The sequence below is a fragment of the Prionailurus bengalensis genome, chromosome F2 (assembly GCF_016509475.1).
Source record: "Prionailurus bengalensis isolate Pbe53 chromosome F2, Fcat_Pben_1.1_paternal_pri, whole genome shotgun sequence".
Taxonomy (NCBI): Eukaryota; Metazoa; Chordata; class Mammalia; order Carnivora; family Felidae; genus Prionailurus; species Prionailurus bengalensis.
The window spans coordinates 72,843,089-72,863,212 of record NC_057353.1 but is presented as its reverse complement, the minus strand read 5'-3'; the positions used below and the strand labels follow the sequence as shown (position 1 = coordinate 72,863,212).

At 48.2% G+C, this 20,124-nt stretch overlaps 1 protein-coding gene across 3 annotated transcripts in view; it reads left to right on the top strand.

Annotated features, from left to right (window-relative positions):
* Nucleotides 1-20,124, top strand: part of ADCY8 (adenylate cyclase 8) — a 220,960-nt gene that overhangs the window by 176,315 nt on the left and 24,521 nt on the right. For all 3 annotated transcript variants that reach the window (XM_043601776.1, XM_043601775.1, XM_043601774.1), the window contains 2 exons: nucleotides 5,445-5,617; nucleotides 14,248-14,326. In XM_043601776.1, coding sequence (XP_043457711.1) covers nucleotides 5,445-5,617; nucleotides 14,248-14,326 — 252 coding nt within the window. The remainder of the gene's footprint in view (nucleotides 1-5,444; nucleotides 5,618-14,247; nucleotides 14,327-20,124) is intronic.

Sequence of the window (20,124 nt, the reverse complement as noted above, 5' to 3'; positions counted from 1 at the left end):
CAACGTCCTGGCGTTAGCAGGGTGTCTTCCGGCCGGCCACAATTCTTGGTGGCTTGGAGGTCCTCATTCTGCAAGCGTAGAGGAACAAGCATAGAGCAACGAGTTGCCAGCATTTAGCTGGCAAAATGCTCGTTTCCTGCAAACTTCATCAGATTTTGCCTCCCTTGACCCTTGGCCATGATGTAGGACTCCGATTTTTTTCCGCATACCCTTAGAAGGAATTTGTAATTTGTAATTTCCCAAGTCCGTGTATTATCTGAAAGAAGAAAGTCTCAATTACTCAGAAGGAGGCATTCGTAAAGGACCTTACACAGCATTCGTGCCCGCCCAGCGAGTGGCCCGTTATAATCATTATTTCCACCTCCTACCAACTTACCCCTGATGTATAGGCATCCGCACCCCCACCTGAGCCCCGCCCCCTGCCCCTCTTACCTAGTGTTTGTCTAACATCAGGACCCAGGCTGCCTCACATCTGCACATGCTCCTGGTTTGTCTGTCTTCTCCTACCCACGTTTCAGCCTCACTACCAAAATGCCTCTGATCTGTATTTCCTAACTTGGGTACCAGTGCCTAGTGCCCACTGCAGCAATCGTTTTATTTTCCTGGTCAAAACTGATGTGTCATTATTGGGTCTCTTTTCCCCTTAGAGTGCACAGCTTGTGTGTTTTCTTTATCAGAGGTCGCTGCAAACTGGCCCATCCCTAACACTACTCATGCAAATCCTGGTGTTCTTATTTTTCATCATTAAAACCTAGGAAGAAGCAGGGCCACCTGGGTGGCTCGGTCAGTTGGGGGTCTCTGGCTCTTGTTTTCTGCTCAGGTCATGATGTCACAGTTTGTGGGATGGAGACCCACATCTGGCTTCCGTGCTACCAGCATGGAGCCTGCTGGGGATTCTTTCTCTCCCTCTCTCTGCCCCTCCCGTGCTCCCGCTCTCTCTCTCTTTCTCAAAAAAATAAATAAATAAGCTTAAAAAAAACTAGGAAGAAGCAGAGAACCCCATGACTATATCGGGATGCAGACTTCTTGGGAATACAAGGACTCACTGCAAAACAGTGCATCCGACCCATTGCCTCATTTGATATTGGATGTTATGATCAAATTAAAGGACTAGATGGTAATAATCCACTGCAAAGCCATGTCCTATCTGTGTCCCTATTTTGCATTGCTGTGATTATAGCGCATACGAAATTTTACGTCCTGCTTTCCACAGGTATTTGGAAGGCATTTTTCTATATCTTGCCTTTGAAATGTTCCTCTGAAAATCTTTGTCTATGGAGATTATTTTTAATGCTTATTTTCACTTTTGACAGAGAGAGAGAGAGAGAAAGTGTGCATGCTTTTGAGCATGGGAGGGGCAGAGAGAGACGGGACAGAGGATCCAAAGCAGGCTCTGTGCTAATAGCAAAGACCCCGATGTGGGGCTCACACTCACGAACCACGAGATCATGACCTGAGCCAAAGTCCGCTGCTCCACCGACTGAGCCACCCAGGCGCCCCATCTATGGATATTTTTGTTCTTTGGGTTCTGTGCTTTTACACTCCTGTCTCCTCATTGTTCTCTGACACCCCCAACAATCCCTAATCAATGTTCTCAATTTCTCTTCCTCCACAGCCCCTCAAATATGGGAATCTCTACATTTTAGTCTCTGGGTCTTCTGTCTTTCCTTTTCATGTTCTGCTTGGGTGGTCTCCACAGCTGTGGGGTCAGCCGAACGATGTCAGCTGCACGTCTCCAGCCCCATCTGTCTTCCGGACCCCAGCCTCACACCTGCGGTGGCCACGAGCTGTCTTTACTGAACCACCCTCGATACCTAAAGTTTGAGAAGCCTAAAACTGAACGCATTCCCTTTCCCCATCCCTCATTCTGTAGTTGTGGGTTTTTTTTTTTCTCTTAGTTAATAGACTAATCCCTGCTGGAATGCTTAGCACCAGTTCCGACTCCCCTCTCTCCTCACCTTCACATGAAGCTAGACACAGCTCTTGCTTCGTCTGTTGGGTAGGTCCCTAAACTTGTCTTTAAACCTTCAGCCTTTGGGGCGCCTGGGTGGCTCAGTCGGTTAAGCGTCCGACTTCGGCTCGGGTCATCATCTCACGGCTTGTGAGTTTGAGCCCCTCGTCGGGCTCTGGGCTGACAGCTCGGAGCCTGGAATCTGCTTCAGATTCTGGGTCTCCCTCTCTCTCTGCCTCTCCCCAACTTGTGCTCCCTCTATGTCTCTCAAAAAATAAGTAAATGTAAAAAAAAAATTTCGTTTAAACCTTCAGCTTTTCTCCATTCATTACATTCCATCCTGTACTTACCCACATCACAGTTTTTTCCTAGATCTACTGAATCCATTGCAAACCTGAAACCCATCCGTGGTTCCTTGTGGACTGCAGACTATAGGGCAGACTTCTCAGCGGTCCACATGAGAGTTTTTGCAACGTGGCTTTGCCGACGGTCTCTGCCCTGCCACACCTATGAACCCTTTATGTTACCCGGGTCCCCTGTGGGGGGCATTCTAAAGACTGTGGGGCTTCTGAGTTCCCGGAGTGACTTAAAGAACACAGAGACTATCATTTGACAGAAGCTGAGTAACTGTGTTAGGTCCGGCATCTGCCCACGTTATAGGAAACATGAAATTTATGGGTCCAGACCCAGCTGAAAGAGAGATTTTCACGAAGTCCTAATACTTCGGTAGCTTCCTGTTCCTCCCCATTTCCTGGTCCCACTCCCACTATTCATTCAAGCTACGAAAGAGACAGAGGAGAAGCTCCTGATGTTATTTATCCAGGGGCCTCTTTCCTTTGATGATCCTGCGGTTTACAGCATCACCATGAGGTTCAGCTTTATACTTTAGGGCGGAAAGTTCCCTAAACTGTGCAAGGCAGTGAGCAGGGTGGTTTGTTTCAGTGGAATGGGGGGAGGTGGTAGAGCTGGAGAGAGAGCACTAACCCGGTTGGTTCAGACCACAAAAAGAAAGATCCATCAACCCTTTGTGCAGATATGGGACTGTATTTAACTCTGATAATTTCAGACGTCTTGGCAGAGAAAGGAGGCGGGCAATTCATTTGAAATTGATCTGCCTGCCTATGTTCCTGGCTCGCCTTAGGATTTATTTGACATACCCCAGGAGTTCTATAGATTTGGTCTTTGGCACTCTTGAGTTCACGTCATTCCATCTTCATAGAATGTTCTTCCCTTTCCATTTTCCATCGTGTGAATCCTATCCGCCCTTCAGATCCAGTTCAGATCTGCCTGCCCCACAAATCCTTCTCCAAACGTGTATGCCGCCTTCTGCCCCTGTGCTCCATCACACGCGATCACGTTGCTGGCAGAGCACTTTCCATGGCACATTGTCACTGGTGTCTCCACGTCGGCTTCACATCTTAGACCACAAGGTGTGGTCCAGGCCATCTCTCACTCACCTTGGAATCCCCAGCGCCCAGCGCCCATGCCCTGATTGCAGTAGCCACTCCATAAACCCTCATTACGCTTTTTTAACTTGACTGTTGTGCCCTCATAAAGTTTTTTCTCAAGGGCACAGTCATTTTGACAGCTTTGATTTAATACATGATTCATAATTTGCACTGCTAAAACTGTGCACAGCTCTTCATCATGATGCAGGTAATGATGAAACAGGATGCCTCGGGCCTATTCATCTTTCCTCTCCATTTGGTAAATTGATGGCATGGAGACATCAAGATGAGTTACCCGAAAATCTTGCCAAGGGAAGATCTTAGAGAGGGGAGGAAAACACATCATCCATTTGAGACAAGGACACAACTGGGTTTACTAAGAAAGACAAAAGCGAAGGCCGCCCCAGACATGGGGATCTGTCGGAACACCCCCTTATTCATTCCTGAGTCTACCCCGTGCGTCATAATAGCACGGGGCCTTTGCCCTCAGTGGGGTCTCGCTTGATATCACTGTTGACTGTGTACATTCATGGGTCAGTTTGGCTTAGGAACTCAATAAACCTGTTCTGTAGTTGTTCGGAGATTCTAGAAATTCTCGCTGGTCTCCTCTGCCCATACAGAAGTTGTCTCTGTCTATACCAGGAGAGAGGAGACCTCCAGTTGCTACACGGAGCCATGCATAACAGGGCTAGAATGGATTTTGAGGCATTCTCAAGCTCCGTGTGTCCACTGGAGTCACGGGGACGTGCACAGATGCATCCAGGTGTCCTGGGTGCCGTTTGCCAGTTGTGAGAATTCGAGCGATTTACGTGAGCTCTCTGAGCTTCAGTCTCCTCACCTGCGAAATGGGAATTATGATGCCCATCCTGGCCAGTTACGTTGAGAATTGCAAGAGAAAAGGTGTGGAAAGATCCAAGTACAGCCATCAAGTGGCCCTTGATGATGCCGGGTTTATTCTTTTTTCCCACTGGATAGTCAGAATCTGAACCTGTTCATCCAAAATGATACAAGGAGCTGCTTCTGTAAGGGAAATAGGCTTCCGGGGAGTGTCCTCCGGAAGGCTGAAATCTGCCTGGGCAGACTGACCCTTGGGGCCCCTCCGGTGTTCCAGCTTGAGTGGTGCCAGACTGGCCCTTTAAACAGCTACTTGTAACATAAGGAGATAGACCTTATCCTGGGTGTGGGCGGGGGGGGGGGGGGGGGGGAGGGGGTTGCTGTGGAGGAACGAGACAGTTTCCAGGGCACCTGGAGATGTGCACCAAGGCTTCTCAGGGGCAAGGACACCTGAGCTCACACTTGTCAGAGAAGCGAGGCTAAGTCACAGGAATGAGCTTGGAGCAAGAAGTTGTGTGGTGCAAAGCGGGGGCCCAGGAGGGTCCGGAAACAGCTGTGGGAGTTGCAAGGAGACAGTGAGGCCGAAGCCTACGTTGGGTTTGGAAAGTGAAGGGAGATATCTGATCCGTCATGGCCTTGTGAGCTTCCCACTCGGCAAGGAGAACACCATTTGAGGGAATGGTGGGCCAGGGAAGGCCTTCAAGGCGAGGAGTGGGGTGATGAGGCGTGTGTTAGAGATTCGGGAGAGAGAAAGCCAGCGTGTGTTCAGTGAGGGTCGAGGCCCGCGAGGAGACAGAGCTGCCGAAACCGTTCCAGAACCAGAACGGAAAGAGCTCAGAAGGGGAGACTGCATGGATGTGAGCTCTATGAAGGGAGTGGAGTCTGCAGACTCGGGGTGGCCCAGCTGTGGAATGGCGGGGGGCGGGGGGTGGCAGAGAAAGGCAGCAGAGAAGAGACCGAGGGTTCTGGCCTAGGGCTGGTGTAAATGATCCCCAAACACCACGGAACAGAGGCTTGAGAGGTGGTGGTAAGGCACTGATGAGTTCTCTTGGAGGCTTGTTGAACTGGAGGGCAGCCTGAGGTCTCCAACTGGAGGTGCTCAGCGGCCATCTGTATCAGGAGACCCCCCACCCCGCCAGCACCCATGCCGAGGAGAGTGAGCCTCCCACATTCCTGTTGAGTCTGACCACCTCCCCCCTCTCTCTTCCCAGTACTTCGTCTTCACTGGGGTGTTGGCCATGGTGACCTGTGCGGTTTTCCTCCGCCTGAACTCTGTCCTGAAGCTGGCCGTGCTGCTGATTATGATCGCCATCTACGCGCTGCTGACTGAGACCGTCTACGCGGGCCTCTTCCTGCGCTATGACAACCTAAACCACAGCGGAGAGTAAGTGCCCGCCGTTGCGTGCTCAAAAAGTGCTCAGACTCCCAGTGGGAAAGGGAGCCGTTGGGAAAATGATTGAGATGGCGACACCAAAACCTGGGGACTGTTGGACGTTGACTTCTGTTTTCTCAGCTCAGGCACTCGCTAGCCTACCAGTCTAAGCAACATCCCTAGTTCCAATCCTGAACATCAGCTTTATAGACTAGACTGAATAGTAACTAAATAGGAGTTCCGGTCTCCTCCACACCCAATAATTTGCGATTCCTTCCAGTTTCACAGCTCCGAGACGTACAGGATCTGATTATAATTTGGCTGGGGCAGTATTAATAATAGCAGACATTGTGCGTCGGGCACTTACTATGCTCCTTGCACTGTATTATTTTTGAAATTCAAAAAAGTACCAAAAAAAGAGGGGCGCCTCGGTGGCTCAGTAGGTTGAGCATCTGACTTCAGCTCAGGTCACGATCTCACAGCTCGTGATTTCGAGCCTCGCGTCAAGCTCTGTGCTGACAGCTTGGAGCCTGGAGCCTGCTTCCAATTCTGTATCTCCCTCTCTCTCTCTCTCTGCACCCCCCCTCAAAAATAAATAAACATTAAAAAAAAAGTCTCAGCCTAGATTGCTTAGAACAGAGCCTGAGACGAGGCTGAAGGGCTGGTACACCCCCAGGGCAGTGAAAATAAGGGGAAGAGGGCAGGAGGCAAATGCAAGCTGACGAGGTATTCTATGGCCACGTGGACTGGGAAAAGATTGAGGGGAGACACTCAGCTGGAATGGCTAGGTGGGGAAAAGGCAGCTCAGGGTGGAGAAAGGGAGAGGAATTTCTCCACCGGCTCCAGCCCTTTCCTGGCTCTCGTGAGTCACAGCTCATTCTCTGGATGAACTTCCTGGTGACAGCCAGTGGCCCCTCACACACCTGCAGTGTGGAGCTTTATCTGAGCTGGAAGTGGCAGAGACAACTCTGCCCTGGTGTGGGAGGCACCCGGCTAACTGAGACCACAAGGGGCCAACCCAGTGAGAAAAAGATGAGGCCAAGATCACCCCCCAAAAAAACCTCAGAAAATGTGCATGAACCTAATAAGGTGAACGTCTGTGAACCAACCCCTGCATAAACAGTGTTAATAACGAGTCGTGGTTACTTCTGCACTCTTAAAAGGGTAAAGTATTTAAGCTATTTTGCTGAAGTTCTCTTCCCCGGCATTCCTCTCCTCTCTTTCTCGGACACGCCAATTTCTAATGCACTTAATGTGTATACCCTTCCCATCTGTGATTTTTTGTGGTTTTTGTTGTTTTGTTTCATTTCTTTTGAGGTAGGGGTGGGGCAGAGAAAGGGAGAGAGAAAGAGAGAGAGAGAATGCCAAGCAGACTCCACACTCAGTGCAGAGCCTGACGCGGGGCTTGATCTCACAACCCTCAGATCATGACCTGAACCGACATCAGGAGTCAGATGCTTGACCGACTGAGCCCCCCAGGCGCCCCCCCAGGTTTTCTAAATATATATTTAGTTATGCCTGTATTATAAATTACTTCTAAAATTATTTTGTTGTCACGCAGTATTGTATTTTTTAGTTACGTGTGGGTTGATGTCTCCAGATGTAATTCCGTCGACAGCTTTCACAATCTCCGCAGCTGTAATATGTTCCTATTATGTAATACAAACGTACCAAAATATATTTATCCTTTGACCTGTTAATAGGCTTTCAGGCTGTTAGCAGTTTTCCCTACTTACAAAAACGTTTCAGTGACCATTATCGAAGACCTCTCCTGGAACTTCTATTCGAAAGTAAACTCGCTGCATTGTAGGGTATCCGCGTTTCCGACTTTTACGATATTGCCAGATTTGCTCTCCAACGTGCTTAAAACAGTTTTCCCTCTCACAAGCCGTGGTCCCGTTGCTTCTGGTTGCCACCCACACTGTCGTTAGACTTTTAAAATTCTTGTGGCATTTATGGGGGTCTCATTATTTTCATTAGTTCCTTGATCATGACTGAGTGTGTGCGTTTTATATGTTTGCTTGTTCACCATTTGGATTTCCTTTTGGGTGAACTGTCAGATCATATCCTTTGCCCGCTTCACGTGTTAGGCTGTTTGCCTTTTTCTCACTGGATTTGCGAAGGGTCTTTATGAATTCTAGACGCTAATTTGTGCCTGCTGTACACGTGCATCAGACACTGTATGTATATTTGATCCCCCTGGCAACGGTCTGCAGAACTCAGGCTTGGGGAGGTTAAACAATTATCCTGGGCACGGGGCCAGTAAGGAACAGACCCGGATTCAAACTCGAGTCTTCCTGGCTCCAACGTCCACCTTTGTCAATACCGCGTAAATTTCTTTTAAGTCAAGCTGAAGAAACTCCCACCGGATGCCCAGGGTTCAAAGACCATCAGAAGAGTTCCAAATTAGGTAACGTGGTTAGTGGCCACCGGTGTCCTGCGGCCAAACAGAGGGTAAAGACATGTAGGAACAAAATAAGCCACGTTTGTGGTAAAAATAAAATTAAACCAGCTACAACTTAGCTATTTAAAGGGGAGCACAGCTTCTTTTGTTAAATTTTTTTTATGTCTTTCTTTCTTTCTTTCTTTCTTTCTTTCTTTCTTTCTTATCTTTGAGAGAGAGAAACACAGTACGAGCAGGGGGAGGGGCAGAGAGAGAGAGAGAGAGGGAGACACAGAATCCGAAGCGGGCTCCAGGCTCCGAGCTGTCGGCACAGAGCCCAACATGGGGCTCCAACCCAGGAACCGTGAGATCGTGACCCGAGCTGAAATCAAGATTTGGACCCTCAACCGACTGAGCCACCCAGGCGCCCCTGATCTGAGGTCTTCAGCAAAAACTTGTAGTGAAATTGTTAAGTAGGGTTGTGAACGTAAACGTAATCCCAGGCTCACGGCTGCCAGCGTCCGAGTGTTTTTCTCAGCTTCTTCCTGCGCCAAGGTCGGTTATCGGCTAGGCGTGTATTGACTCCCACTTTGCTTTCAAAGGAACTAAACTAATGAGGAGCGGGAAGCTGCTCGTTCAGCCTTCTCTCTCCGCTGCGGTGGAAGTCAGCAGGTCATTAGATGCCACTGTGTATCTCGTTGGCAGCCACAGCCTGCTCATGATGGTTCGGGGGCATTCTGCGGGTTGCTCCTGGGGGCCGGGTGCCCCGGTCACGAGAAGTGCAGAAAACCTTACACCGGGCGGCTGGGCAGCGTCTCCAGAGAGATGGTCCCACATACTTCAGACGGGCATCTCCGCATCTGCACAACTCCTTGTCTCAGTGGATGACGCTGAGCCCAAAACAAGAGAGGCACCCTCTCCCCCAGTATCTTATCAATCCCTGGGGACTCCCGTTGGTCAGCAGCCCTTACAGAGAAGTATTCTATCATAACACGCGTGAGTACAAGTTTCGGGGTTAAAGGACTTAGGTTCAGGCCCCAGCTCTGCCATCAACCAGCTGTGGGATCCCAAGGGAATTCGTGAAAGGTGACCATCTCTCTCAGCCCGGCTCACTAACCCACACGCCTGCATGGGGGCAGTAACCACTCGTCCAGAGTAGAAGGGTCAGAGAGATCAAATGTGATCATGGAAACTTAGCACAAGGCCTGGCATAGAACAAGCACTTGATGAATACTAGCAATTAGTGTCCCACCTGCCCCCTCCACGCTGCAAATGCTACAGTTCTAGAAAGGTCGGTACTCTCGTTGCTGCGGTCGCCTGACTGATCTCCCGGCCTCCACTCTCAGTCCACCCCTCTGAAGGCCACCAGAGCCATCTGGTGAACTCATTATCCTTCTTAAAACCCTTAAGGGGCTCCTTATTGCCTCTAAGAAGCTAAAAGTTCAACCTGTTTCTCAGGGACTCTACCCGCCATCCTGGCCTGGCCCCCATGACTCCTCTAGTCTTTTCCTTCTGTAGCTCCAGAGGCCACAACGTACCCATCCTGTGTTCTAGCCATAGGAAACCAGGCTGGTTACCCGCCCAGGGGGCTTCTGCCTGTTCCCCTGCCGGACTCATACATCTCCTTATTCCCAGCCCATCCCTCTCAAGGTCCAGCCCAAGGGCAGTAATGCCCCCTCTGAGCGTTCCTCGCTTTTAACCTGTGCACCTAACCTTTCATTGCACTTCTCCCTCGGTGTTGCCATCGTTACTTTTCACGTCCTCCTCTTCCATTAGAGCAGGAGCATTTGGGGGCAAGGACCATTACTCATGCTTATATTTTGGCACTTAGTGAGGTATCTGGCAGTGGGTGTCCAATTAAAGACTTACTGGGTGAAACATTAAATACACGAGTGACTGAAAGAAACGTTAGCTCCTTTGGAATCATATTGTACCACTGAGTCACCGTAAGCCAAGTGTCTGCTCTCCACAACCCTGTGATGTTTGCTCGCCATCACCCTTAAACCAAGCGTTCTTCATCCAGTAAGCACTTCTGTGTCCCACCTCTTCTAGGCCCTGCAGATTCACAGACGAATAAGACATTGTTTCTATCTTCAAGGAGCTTAGGGGCAAGAAAGTACAAGAAAGTGCATATAGGAGGGCACAGTGGCTCCTGAGAGAGCATGACTAGGATGTGGATTGACAGCCGGGCTTCCCCACGCGCCAGATCAGTGAACTAGAGTGAATCGTTTAACACCTGAGCCTCGGTTTCTTCTTTACTGGAAGAGGGATAATGGTACTTAATTGTTGATGTGACAAAGGGCGAGCAACAGGTATGTAGAGTCTTATCGGAGGCGTGGCACATAGCTGGTGCAGCCACTAGTCTGGGGACAGAATAAAGCATCAGTTCAAACTGATGGTGTATTTTGAGTTTCAAAAGGGGGAAATGGGAACTCATAGCTAAACCAAAACTTTGGCCTCAGGTACGTAATCGCTGAAGCTCTGAACTTGGTGCTTGAGATGTGACCGCGCATCCTGACTCTGATAGAAATCAGCTGTGCGAACTTGGACACGTAGCTTCTCCCTGGGCCTCAACCTTAAATCTATAAAATGAGAGCCACCCGAGGGATATTACATCACATAATATGAAATAGAATGGACCCACTCAGCTCACATTGTAACGTATGTAATTACATGGAATTAGTTTCATTATATACACTGAGTGCCAAAGTAGGTTACGAAAACCGTACGAACCATACAGTCCTAAATTTGCAAACATGTTTTTGCATGGAGCGACATTTAGTTGGCTCCAAGGTATTGACCGTTGTTTTCTCTGGGTGGTAGGCTTCAGGACTACCTTTATTTTCTTATTTGTAATTTGCATTAGCTTCCAAATTGACTACAACTAGTATAAATGCCTCTGTGATAAGTAACCCTCAAACTAAATACTCATTTTTATGAGACATCAGATAAGATGGTCTCTAAAGACTGTTCTAGCCCTGGAGAATTACATTATTCTACATGTGTTTTCACTTAATTATGCCTCTTTCTGTTAGCATAGGAAGATAATGGTATTAATACCGTGATTTTATTAGTATAAATGAATTAGTTCAAACGTCCTCGGTTTCTCTGCCACCCAATACCAAGCAGAGTATTATAATTTCATACAAATGTTGGTCATTTGGCTCTCTTGGAAGTTCTTCAAAGAATCACAAGAGCTACAAAAAATTCCTTCTAGCTTTACGGTTTTTTAATTGTTCGATGTTTATTCATTTTTGAGAGAGAGACAGAGACAGAGTGGGAGTGGGAGAGGGGCAGAGTGAGAGGGAGACACAGAATCCGAAGCGGGCTCCAGGCTCCGAGCTGTCAGCACAGAGCCCGACGCGGAGCTTGAACCCACAAGCCGTGAGATCGTCACCTGAGCTGAAGTCAGACGCTTAACCGACTGAGCCACCCAGGCACCCCTGCTTCTAAATTTAAATGATGGTTCTTTTTGCATGTTGCTTGGCCTGGCTGACTTTCTCTGAACATTTTGCCGTCTTTACTCAGACTGTAATTCTTCAGTCTGAAATACATCTTAAAGACTAAGAAACCATTCATAGTCATTTTCTCTTTGCTTCTGAATTCAATCTAGTCATCTATTTTTCGTCAACCACTGCTTTCAAGAGGCATTTGTGTTTTCTCTTGGGAAGCAGGTTGTTAGTGATAAATTGCAGGCCTTACAAAAGGCTTCCACATGACCAAGAAAAGGATGTCAGAAGTGCTAGTCAGAGCAGGAGTTGGAGCTAAACACAGGATGTCTCCCATTCAGACTCAGCCTCGCAGCTATTAAACCAGCTAGCTGAACAAGATCGATGTCCCACACCTAGACAGCCAGTCCCATCTTTTCCTCCTCAAGTCTTATCATCCTGTAAGACCCAGCTCTTGAATTCCCAGAACATCCATCCTGGGTTACTTTCACTTCCCATGGATTCCCATGGCAACAAGGCTGTATTTTGACAATGGAGTATATTGTGTTATGAACGTACTCTCTGTTTGGTCCTTTCCTTTACTGGACCGTCTTGAGGGCAAAAACAATGTGCCATCTTCGTTTTCCGTATCCCGGTGTGTGCCTGGCACACGATGGGGCTCAATAATTATGTGCTTCACTGGGGCTGTAGGGAAGAAACACGATAATGAGTACCATCTATTATTAGCATATTATCTCTAAGGAAAAGCAGATGGAACTAGGAATCCATGAATCTGAATCTTGTTCCAGCCCACAGACGTCCTGGTCCCCTGGGTCCCCGTATGGACAACACCCCCCCGAACCCCCGCCCCGGAGAAAGAACAGTTCTGTTCCTGAGTTCTTGTTCTATATGAAGAGTTGGACTGGGCCTGCCCTGTATCAGCTGGGAGGGTCTTTTACATAAAGCTAGATGAGAAACTGGTCTTGGGAGCTGGGCTCTTGTCTCCATTTCTTGAGCCCAGTGCTACCCTGCTCACCTCCAGGGAGGACAGAAAAGACAAGGGAAGGCCGGAGACTTCCCAGATGGGGCCATATCAGTGTTCAGTCTATCCCTCCATCTAAACACTGCATCTCCTCTTTGATTTGCCCTTGTGTCCTTAAGCCTCATCAAGTTGTTACTCCTGAGCACACGTGTGCTTGTAGTTGGAAGACAGTAAAACAAGTGAGTGACATGATCTGGGTTTGGTGAGACAAAATATCCGGGCAACCATGTAGGAACAGATGGTGGGGGGCAATGCCAGGGGGCTATCGGAAGTTATGGTGGCTGTACTCAGGTGTTGGAGGTAGAGATGGAGAGAGTGGATGGACTGGGGATGTATTTGGGCGCGAGAGCAGACATGATTTCGATATTGGGGTGGTGAGGGCTGATTCCTAGGTTTGCTTTTATATTTGGCTCAAGCACCTGGGTGAGTGGATGAGGGGAGCATCGCCTGAGGTGGAGAAAACTGGTAGAAGAACCAGGAGGTGATGGAAAGCAAGTCCCAAGGTCCCTGGAAACAATTTGTCTAAAACCTTTTTATTTTGAGTTTTCTTCACTGGCCAATGGAAGCCTGTCAAGGGGACTGTTTATTTCCACAAGCCACCAGTGTCCACATTCAAAGCCTGATGTTGCTTCCTCCAAACCCTTTGCCTCCTGGCCTAGCTTGTTCTGGAAAAGGCTTTGTGCTGGGCTAAAATGAAAGAGAGAAAGCGTTTGGAATCAAACAAGGGACTCCTGAGAACTTCTGAATTCCCTGGATGACTGAAAGTCACATCGGTGCTTAAGCACACGCTTGCCACTGGCCGTCTTCAGCTGCCTTCCAGCTTGGTCTTCTGGAAAGTCTGGGACAGACCAGACCAGTGACACCTGTTGGGGCAGCTTGTGCCCCAACAAGGACTGAATGGAGTGTTTGGCGGGGGCGGGGAGGAAAGGGGGTGTCAGTCCAGGAGGAGATGATGCACAGGGAACAAAGTCTTTATTAAAAGATAGAAGAATTGAAATGGGATTATAACAGTGCCTGACTCACAGACCTGATAGAAGAATTTTAAAAATTGATGGAAGATTAAAATAGTGTCCAGCTCATAGAGAACTGCCTTAAGAATCTAAACAATCTAAGTGAAAGCACTTAGAACAGAGAAAGCCACATCGTCAGCATCACGTCCCTCTCTCTTCAATAGAACACAACATCTAGGGGCCCCTGGGTGGCTCAGTCGGTTAAGCGTCCAACTTCGGCTCAGGTCATGGTCTCACAGTTTGTGGGTTCGAGCCCCGTGTCAGGCTCTGGGCTCACAGCTCAGAGCCTGGAGCCCGCTTCAGATTCTGTGTCTCCTTTCTCTCTGCCCCTCCCCTGCTCATGCTCATGCTCTGTCTCAAAAATAAAAATAAAAAAAATAAAAAAAACATTAAAAAAATAATCAAGAAAAACATCTAAAGGAAAAGGAAGGGATCCTTGTCTTCACATGGATTTTTGTGACAAAGTTTCAAAGCTCTTTGAAGTCTGGAAGTGTTCTGCAAAGGGAAAATATTTTTGTCGATGTGAGTACATTGTCGAGATGCCGGATTCTAGATTCATCCGCCGGGTGTGACCGAAGTGACTTTCTACCCTTGGGCATCAACTGATTTCTATGGGGAAACCCTCGGGCCACAGCCCCTATCACCTAGTGGGTGCTCAGGAAATAGTCGCTCCTCTCTGTTTACCCCTGTCCTCTCTGAACCCCGGTTTCCTAATGAGTCTCCTTGGAGCCCCTCCGTGGTTGTAACCCTGTCACCGCTTGCCTTTCTTCTTCCAACAGAGATTTCCTGGGGACCAAGGAGGCGTCACTGCTGCTGATGGCCATGTTCCTCCTTGCCGTGTTCTACCACGGACAGCAGGTAATCCCAACACTTAGCACCGACTCCCTTCTGTTACCTGGCATTTCCCACCGCCCTGAAACTGGCCTACGAGACCTCTGCCCTTCCCTGGAGCCAATGACCTTCAGCTGCTTGCAGGAAGTTGTGATTCTTAACCAATCGATTCCTCCTAAAGCCCACCTCATGAAAAGCTAAGCTGACAAAGATGATTTGGCAAGCCGGCTGGTTTTAATGCCTTTTAGGTAAATCTCTTTCAAAGAGATCAGAGTTATTAAAAAAAAAAAAAAGAACAAAAAAACTTTTAATTTCTGCCTGAGGCGAACCAGGATCCCTCCTAATTCCGTTGCCTGGATACGGTCATCCCTGGAGAAGCTGTGTGCTGTGCTAGATAAGCAGGCGGGTTTGAGTGTCGGCTGAGCTGGTGTTCTAATCCCGCCTTTGACTCACAGTTTGTGGCCTCAGGCAAGTGACTTATCTCCCTGAGCCCAGACCTCCTCTACGCGTCTCAAATAGGATAAAGGGACGTGGAGGGGGACGGGGGGGTTCTGTCAATTGAGTGTCCGACTTCAGCTCAGGTCTTGATGACAGTTTGAGAGTTCAAGCCCCGCATCAGGCTCTGTGCTGTCAGCTCAGAACCCGCTTTGGATCCTCTGTCTCCCTCTCACTCTTCCTCTCTCTCTGTCTCTCAAAAATATATAAATATTTGAAATAAAATAGAATAGGATAGCAACACCTGAATAGGGCTGTCTTGAGGAATCAGTGGCGATTACCACGTGCTGCGGTGGCCCTGTGCCTTACAAAAGTATAGGACGTGCTTTGTTACTTCTTTGCCTTAAGCAGAGCAAGTGCCTACCGTTCCGATGCCATTTCCCTATGAGCCTCGGCTCCGCTGGGGTCTGGGGTGGGCACTGTGGCTGGCTGTGTACATAACCCTTGGCCCCAAACGTTCCCGTCTCCCGGAGGAGAGAAGAACACAAATGATGCAAAGAGGGACGTGCTATGTGTGGGTCAGGCTGTCTGAGGACTTCAGGAGTTGGAGCCACAAGAAACGATTCTGCACGGGAGCCTGACACGAGGTCCGCCTTGGAGGTTTGCCTGCTGTGGCCAGTAGGACTTCTCCACGTGGACTCAGACCACGGAGGCTGTGGTGTCTGTCAGCTGGGGAGATTTTCCCTCCCTGGTAGTTCCAGGTCCTGCCAGCTCCCCTGCCCTGCCCTAGATCCCGCCCCATCTTTCTGTGGTCTGCATGCCTTTCAAAAAAAAAAAAAAAAAAAAAAGTAACCAGGAAAGGAGAAAAACAAAACAGGAAGGCTCTGGGCTAGAGCAGAAATAGAAACAGAGCCCTGGGAAGTCGCCATGGAAACAGGGAGGTAAGAAACCCTGAGAAACCCTGAAACAGCCCCAGACCCCGAGAACCTAGAAATACATATAAAGTTATGTATGATGAGGGGGAAGGGAAAATGTAGTCAAGGGAGGAAAGGGGGAGTATAAGGACTTGGCCAGGAAAGAGGAGGAGGGAGGAGTGGCGATGTATCAAGTGACTGGTGTGCGCCTTTATTATCTCGTGGAACCCTTCCCACGACGGGATTTGGTAGTTTACAGGTGAAGAAAGTCATACTACTCAGCTAGTTGGCGGGAGAACTAGAAGTCAAACCCGGATCTTTCTCCAGAACCTCCCCCTTTCCACGTCTCTAGACTGGAGAGAGACAGAAAGAAGTTAACACACCAACACAACGGCCCAGGGCATTCAATCTGGCAGCGGGACTTTGATTTGGTTTTAGATTTTAGCCGGATTTATGGCAAAACAATAAGGCACACGGCGAGATCTAGCTGTTTCCAGAATTCCTGTAGTGAGGTATTTTCTGGATCTGTCAGAGCTGGGGTCATATCTTCCATGTCTTGATGGCTTCTAGAAGTTACAGAGAACCTAGTCGGACGTGCAAATGGCAGCCCATTCGAGGGCTATGAAGACGGAGTCAGAGGAGAGGATCAGACAGAGAAACATACCCATGCTCCCCACTCCCCACCCCCGTCCCAGGTTTGAAAGTGACAAATGAGCAGCCCTCAGAGCTAATTAAGACAGAGCAAATTCTGAAGTGAGAGTCCTCATCCCAAATTAAGAAAGATGTTCCTTCCTCCTCTGTCACCTTAAGGAATTATTTTGTGCCCTGGCAATGCTCCTTCTCCAATACCCCTTTAACGTTCTGATTCAATTTATTCTGTTCTCCGTTTGTCCTGGGAAACGGACAGCCTAACCATGTTAAGTTTATGCATAAAGTAGTGGTATATTTGTGCATAGCGAGGGTCTGCATGGTCAAGTGACATCTGATATGTTTCCCCCTTATTTTTAAAAAATTTTTAATGTTTATTTATTTTTGAGAGAGAGAGAGAGAGCACAGCTGGGGAGGGGCAGAGAAAGAGGGAGACAGAGGATCCGATGCAAGCCCCGCGCTGTCTGTGCAGAGCCCCAGGAAGGACTCGAACTCACAAAACGTGAGATCATGATTTGAGCCAAAGTCAGGTTCTAAACGGACTGAGCCACACAGGCGTCCCCCCTCTTATTTTCAACTTTCAGAAGGCTCTGAAATTACATAGTCACATCCCATAATGGTAGCAGTTACAGGTATCCAGGCTCTGGAGTGGGAGAGAAGTATTCAAACCGCAATTCTGCCACGTGGTGGCCATGTGACCTTCAGCAACTTACGTAACTCGAGTCTCAACTTTCCCACCTATAAAACGGGTACCATAATAACATTTTCTACTCCACGGAGTTGTTATAATATTGTATGAGAACATAACTATAATATACTTATCCCCGTGGTTTGCACAAAGAAGCTTTCAAAAATGGTAAGCTATGGATCTTTTACTTGGAAAACAAGCCCGAGACAAGCAGGTAAAATACTACTATCCATCTGGTCCCAAGTCATCCGAGGTCATAAAACCAATAAGGAAAACCAGACAGAAGCAGGAATCCGTTACCTGGGTCCATTACCTCTCCACCACATGTCCCTGCCTCTCTTTGTTAGAGGATTCTTTCTGCAGGATTGCATCACTTCTCTGTCCTCTGCCAAGGTCCTGTTTATCTGAACCAAGTCTGTCCACTCCTGCCTCCTGGGTCTGCTACCTGCCTCCACCAGTTTCCCTTTGTGACTCAGCGGCCCTCGATTTTTTTTTTTAAGGCTGAATAATGCCCACTGATGCCTGGTACGCAGCAGCCAGCCCGGTGGGAGCATGGGTAGTTATATGCCTCCAGAGGGACTGAGGGCGTTATGTAACTGAGCAATTAGGAAATTTCATCTTGTACATACGTCGAGGTGATATGCCATCGCTTCCTCCTCCCGTGAGGCAGGTGAATGTTCTAAATGTTGGACAGGAGTGAGCGGTCGGGTGCCTCTTGCTTCACCTGGTTCACTCGCAGCCCCCGAGGTGTGGACTTTGCCTCGGGGGCTCCATTTATAACAGAGGAACCATGTGTAGTCTATGCACAGAGACAGAGGTTAATAAGGTCTCCAGTCACCTCCCGGTCAGATAAAGACAGGCACTGGGACGGTGTGGCTTCGAAGGGAAGACCCAAGCGTCAGAACAAAATCTTCTTCTTTGTTCGATGTTTTTTACTCTTTTATTTTGAGACAGAGAGAGAGGGGGGCAGAGAGACAGGGAGAGAGAGAGACTCCCAAGCGGGCTCCACGCCATCAGCGCCAGAGCCCCATGAGGGGCTCCATCCAACAAACCCGTGAGAGAATGACCTGAGCTGAAACCAAGAGTCGTACATGCAACTGACAGAGCCGCCTGGGTGCCTTCATGGGAACCAAATATTCTTAAATTTGAATCTCAGCAGTGTCACTGGAGGATGGGTGACATGGAGAAATTCAAGCCCCTAGAGCTGCCCGTGCTTAACCTGTAAAATGAACAGGATGACCTCACCAGCGAAATGGGACTAAAGTGCCGACCTTGCTGAGTTGTGTGATGAAACGTAGGAAGTGCCTGGAACCGCCTGGGCCAAGGTGAGAGCGGGGCCAGTGTTAGCCATCATGATGTGCTAAGAGCCTGGCCCAAGGCTGATGAACGGTATGTGTTCGTTCTCGAGTACTCTTCTCGTAGAACCAGTTCTCTCGTGCTTTGGTAACACTCCAGAGAGAGATGGCATTTCCAAGTCCACTGACGTTTCTTAAGCAAATGCTGAAGAATTTTCCTTCTTAAAAACTCACCGCCCATGCCTCCCACATGTTTTTCCTGCTCGCCGCCCAGGTCTGCTCAAACCACGGTGTTCATTTTTTTTCCAATAGGAAATGTATTGTCAGATTGGTTTCCATACAACACCCAGAGCTCATTCCAGCAGGTGCCCTCCTCCGTGCCCATCACCCACTTTCCCCTCCTCCCCACCCCCATCAACCCTCAGTTTATTCTCAGTATTTAAGAGTCTCTTATGGTTTGGCTCCCTCCCTCTCTAACCTCTTTTTTTTCCTTCCCCTCCCCCATGGTCTTCTGTTAAGTGTCTCAGGATCCACCTAAGAGTGAAAACATATGGTATCTGTCTCTCTCTGTATGACTTATTTCACTTAGCATCACACTCTCCAGTTCTATCCATGTTGCTACAAAGGGCCAGATTTCATTCTTTCTCATTGCCACGTAGTATTCCATTATGTATATAAACCACAATTTCTTTATCCATTCATCAGTTGATGGACATTTAGGCTCTTTCCATAATTTGGCTATTGTTGAGAGTGCTGCTACAAACATTGGGGTACAAGTGCCCCTCTGCATCAGTACTCCTGTATCCCTTGGGTAAATTCCTAGCAGTGCTATTGCTGGGTCACAGGGTAGATCTGTTTTTAATATTTTGAGGAACCTCCACACTGTTCCAGAGCGGCTGCACCAGTTTGCATTGCCACCAACAGTGCAAGAGGGTTCCCGTTTCTCCACATCCTCTCCAGCATCTACAGTCTCCTGATTTGTTCATTTTGGCCACTCTGACTGGCATGAGGTGATATCTGAGTGTGGTTTTGATTTGTATTTCCCTGATGAGGAGCGACATTGAGCATCTTTTCATGTGCCTGTTGGCCATCTGGATGTCTTCTTTAGAGAAGTGTCTATTCATGTTTTCTGCCCATTTCTTCCCTGGATTATTTGTTTTTTGGGTGCCGAGTTTGGTGAGTTCTTTATAGATTTTGGATACTAGCCCTTTGTCCGATATGTCATTTGCAAAAATCTTTTCCCATTCCGTTGATTGCCTTTTAGTCTTGTTGATTGTTTCCTTTGCTGTGCAGAAGCTTTTAATCTTCATGAGGTCCCAATAGTTCATTTTTGCTTTTAATTCCCTTGCCTTTGGAGATGTGTCCAGTAAGAAATTGCTGCAGCTGAGGGCAGAGAGGTTTTTTCCTGCTTTCTCCTCTAGGGTTTTGATGGTTTCCTGTCTCACATTCAGGTCCTTTATCTATTGTGAGTTTATTTTTGTGAATGGTGTAAGAAAGTGGTCTAGTTTCATCCTTCTGCATGTTGCTGTCCAGTTCTCCCAGCACCATTTGTTAAAGAGACTGTCTTTTTTCCATTGGATATCCTTTCCTGCTTTGTCAAAGATTAGTTGGCCATACTTTTGTGCGTCCAATTCTGGAGTCACTATTCGATTCCATCGGTCTATGTGTCTGTTTTTGCGCCAATACCATGCTGTCTTGATGATGACAGCTTTGTAGTAGAGGCTAAAGTCTGGGACTGTGATGCCTCCCACTTTGGTCTTCTTCTTCAAAATTACTTTGGCTATTCGGGGTCTTTCATGGTTCCATACAAATTTTAGGATTGCTTGTTCTAGCTTTGAGAAGAAT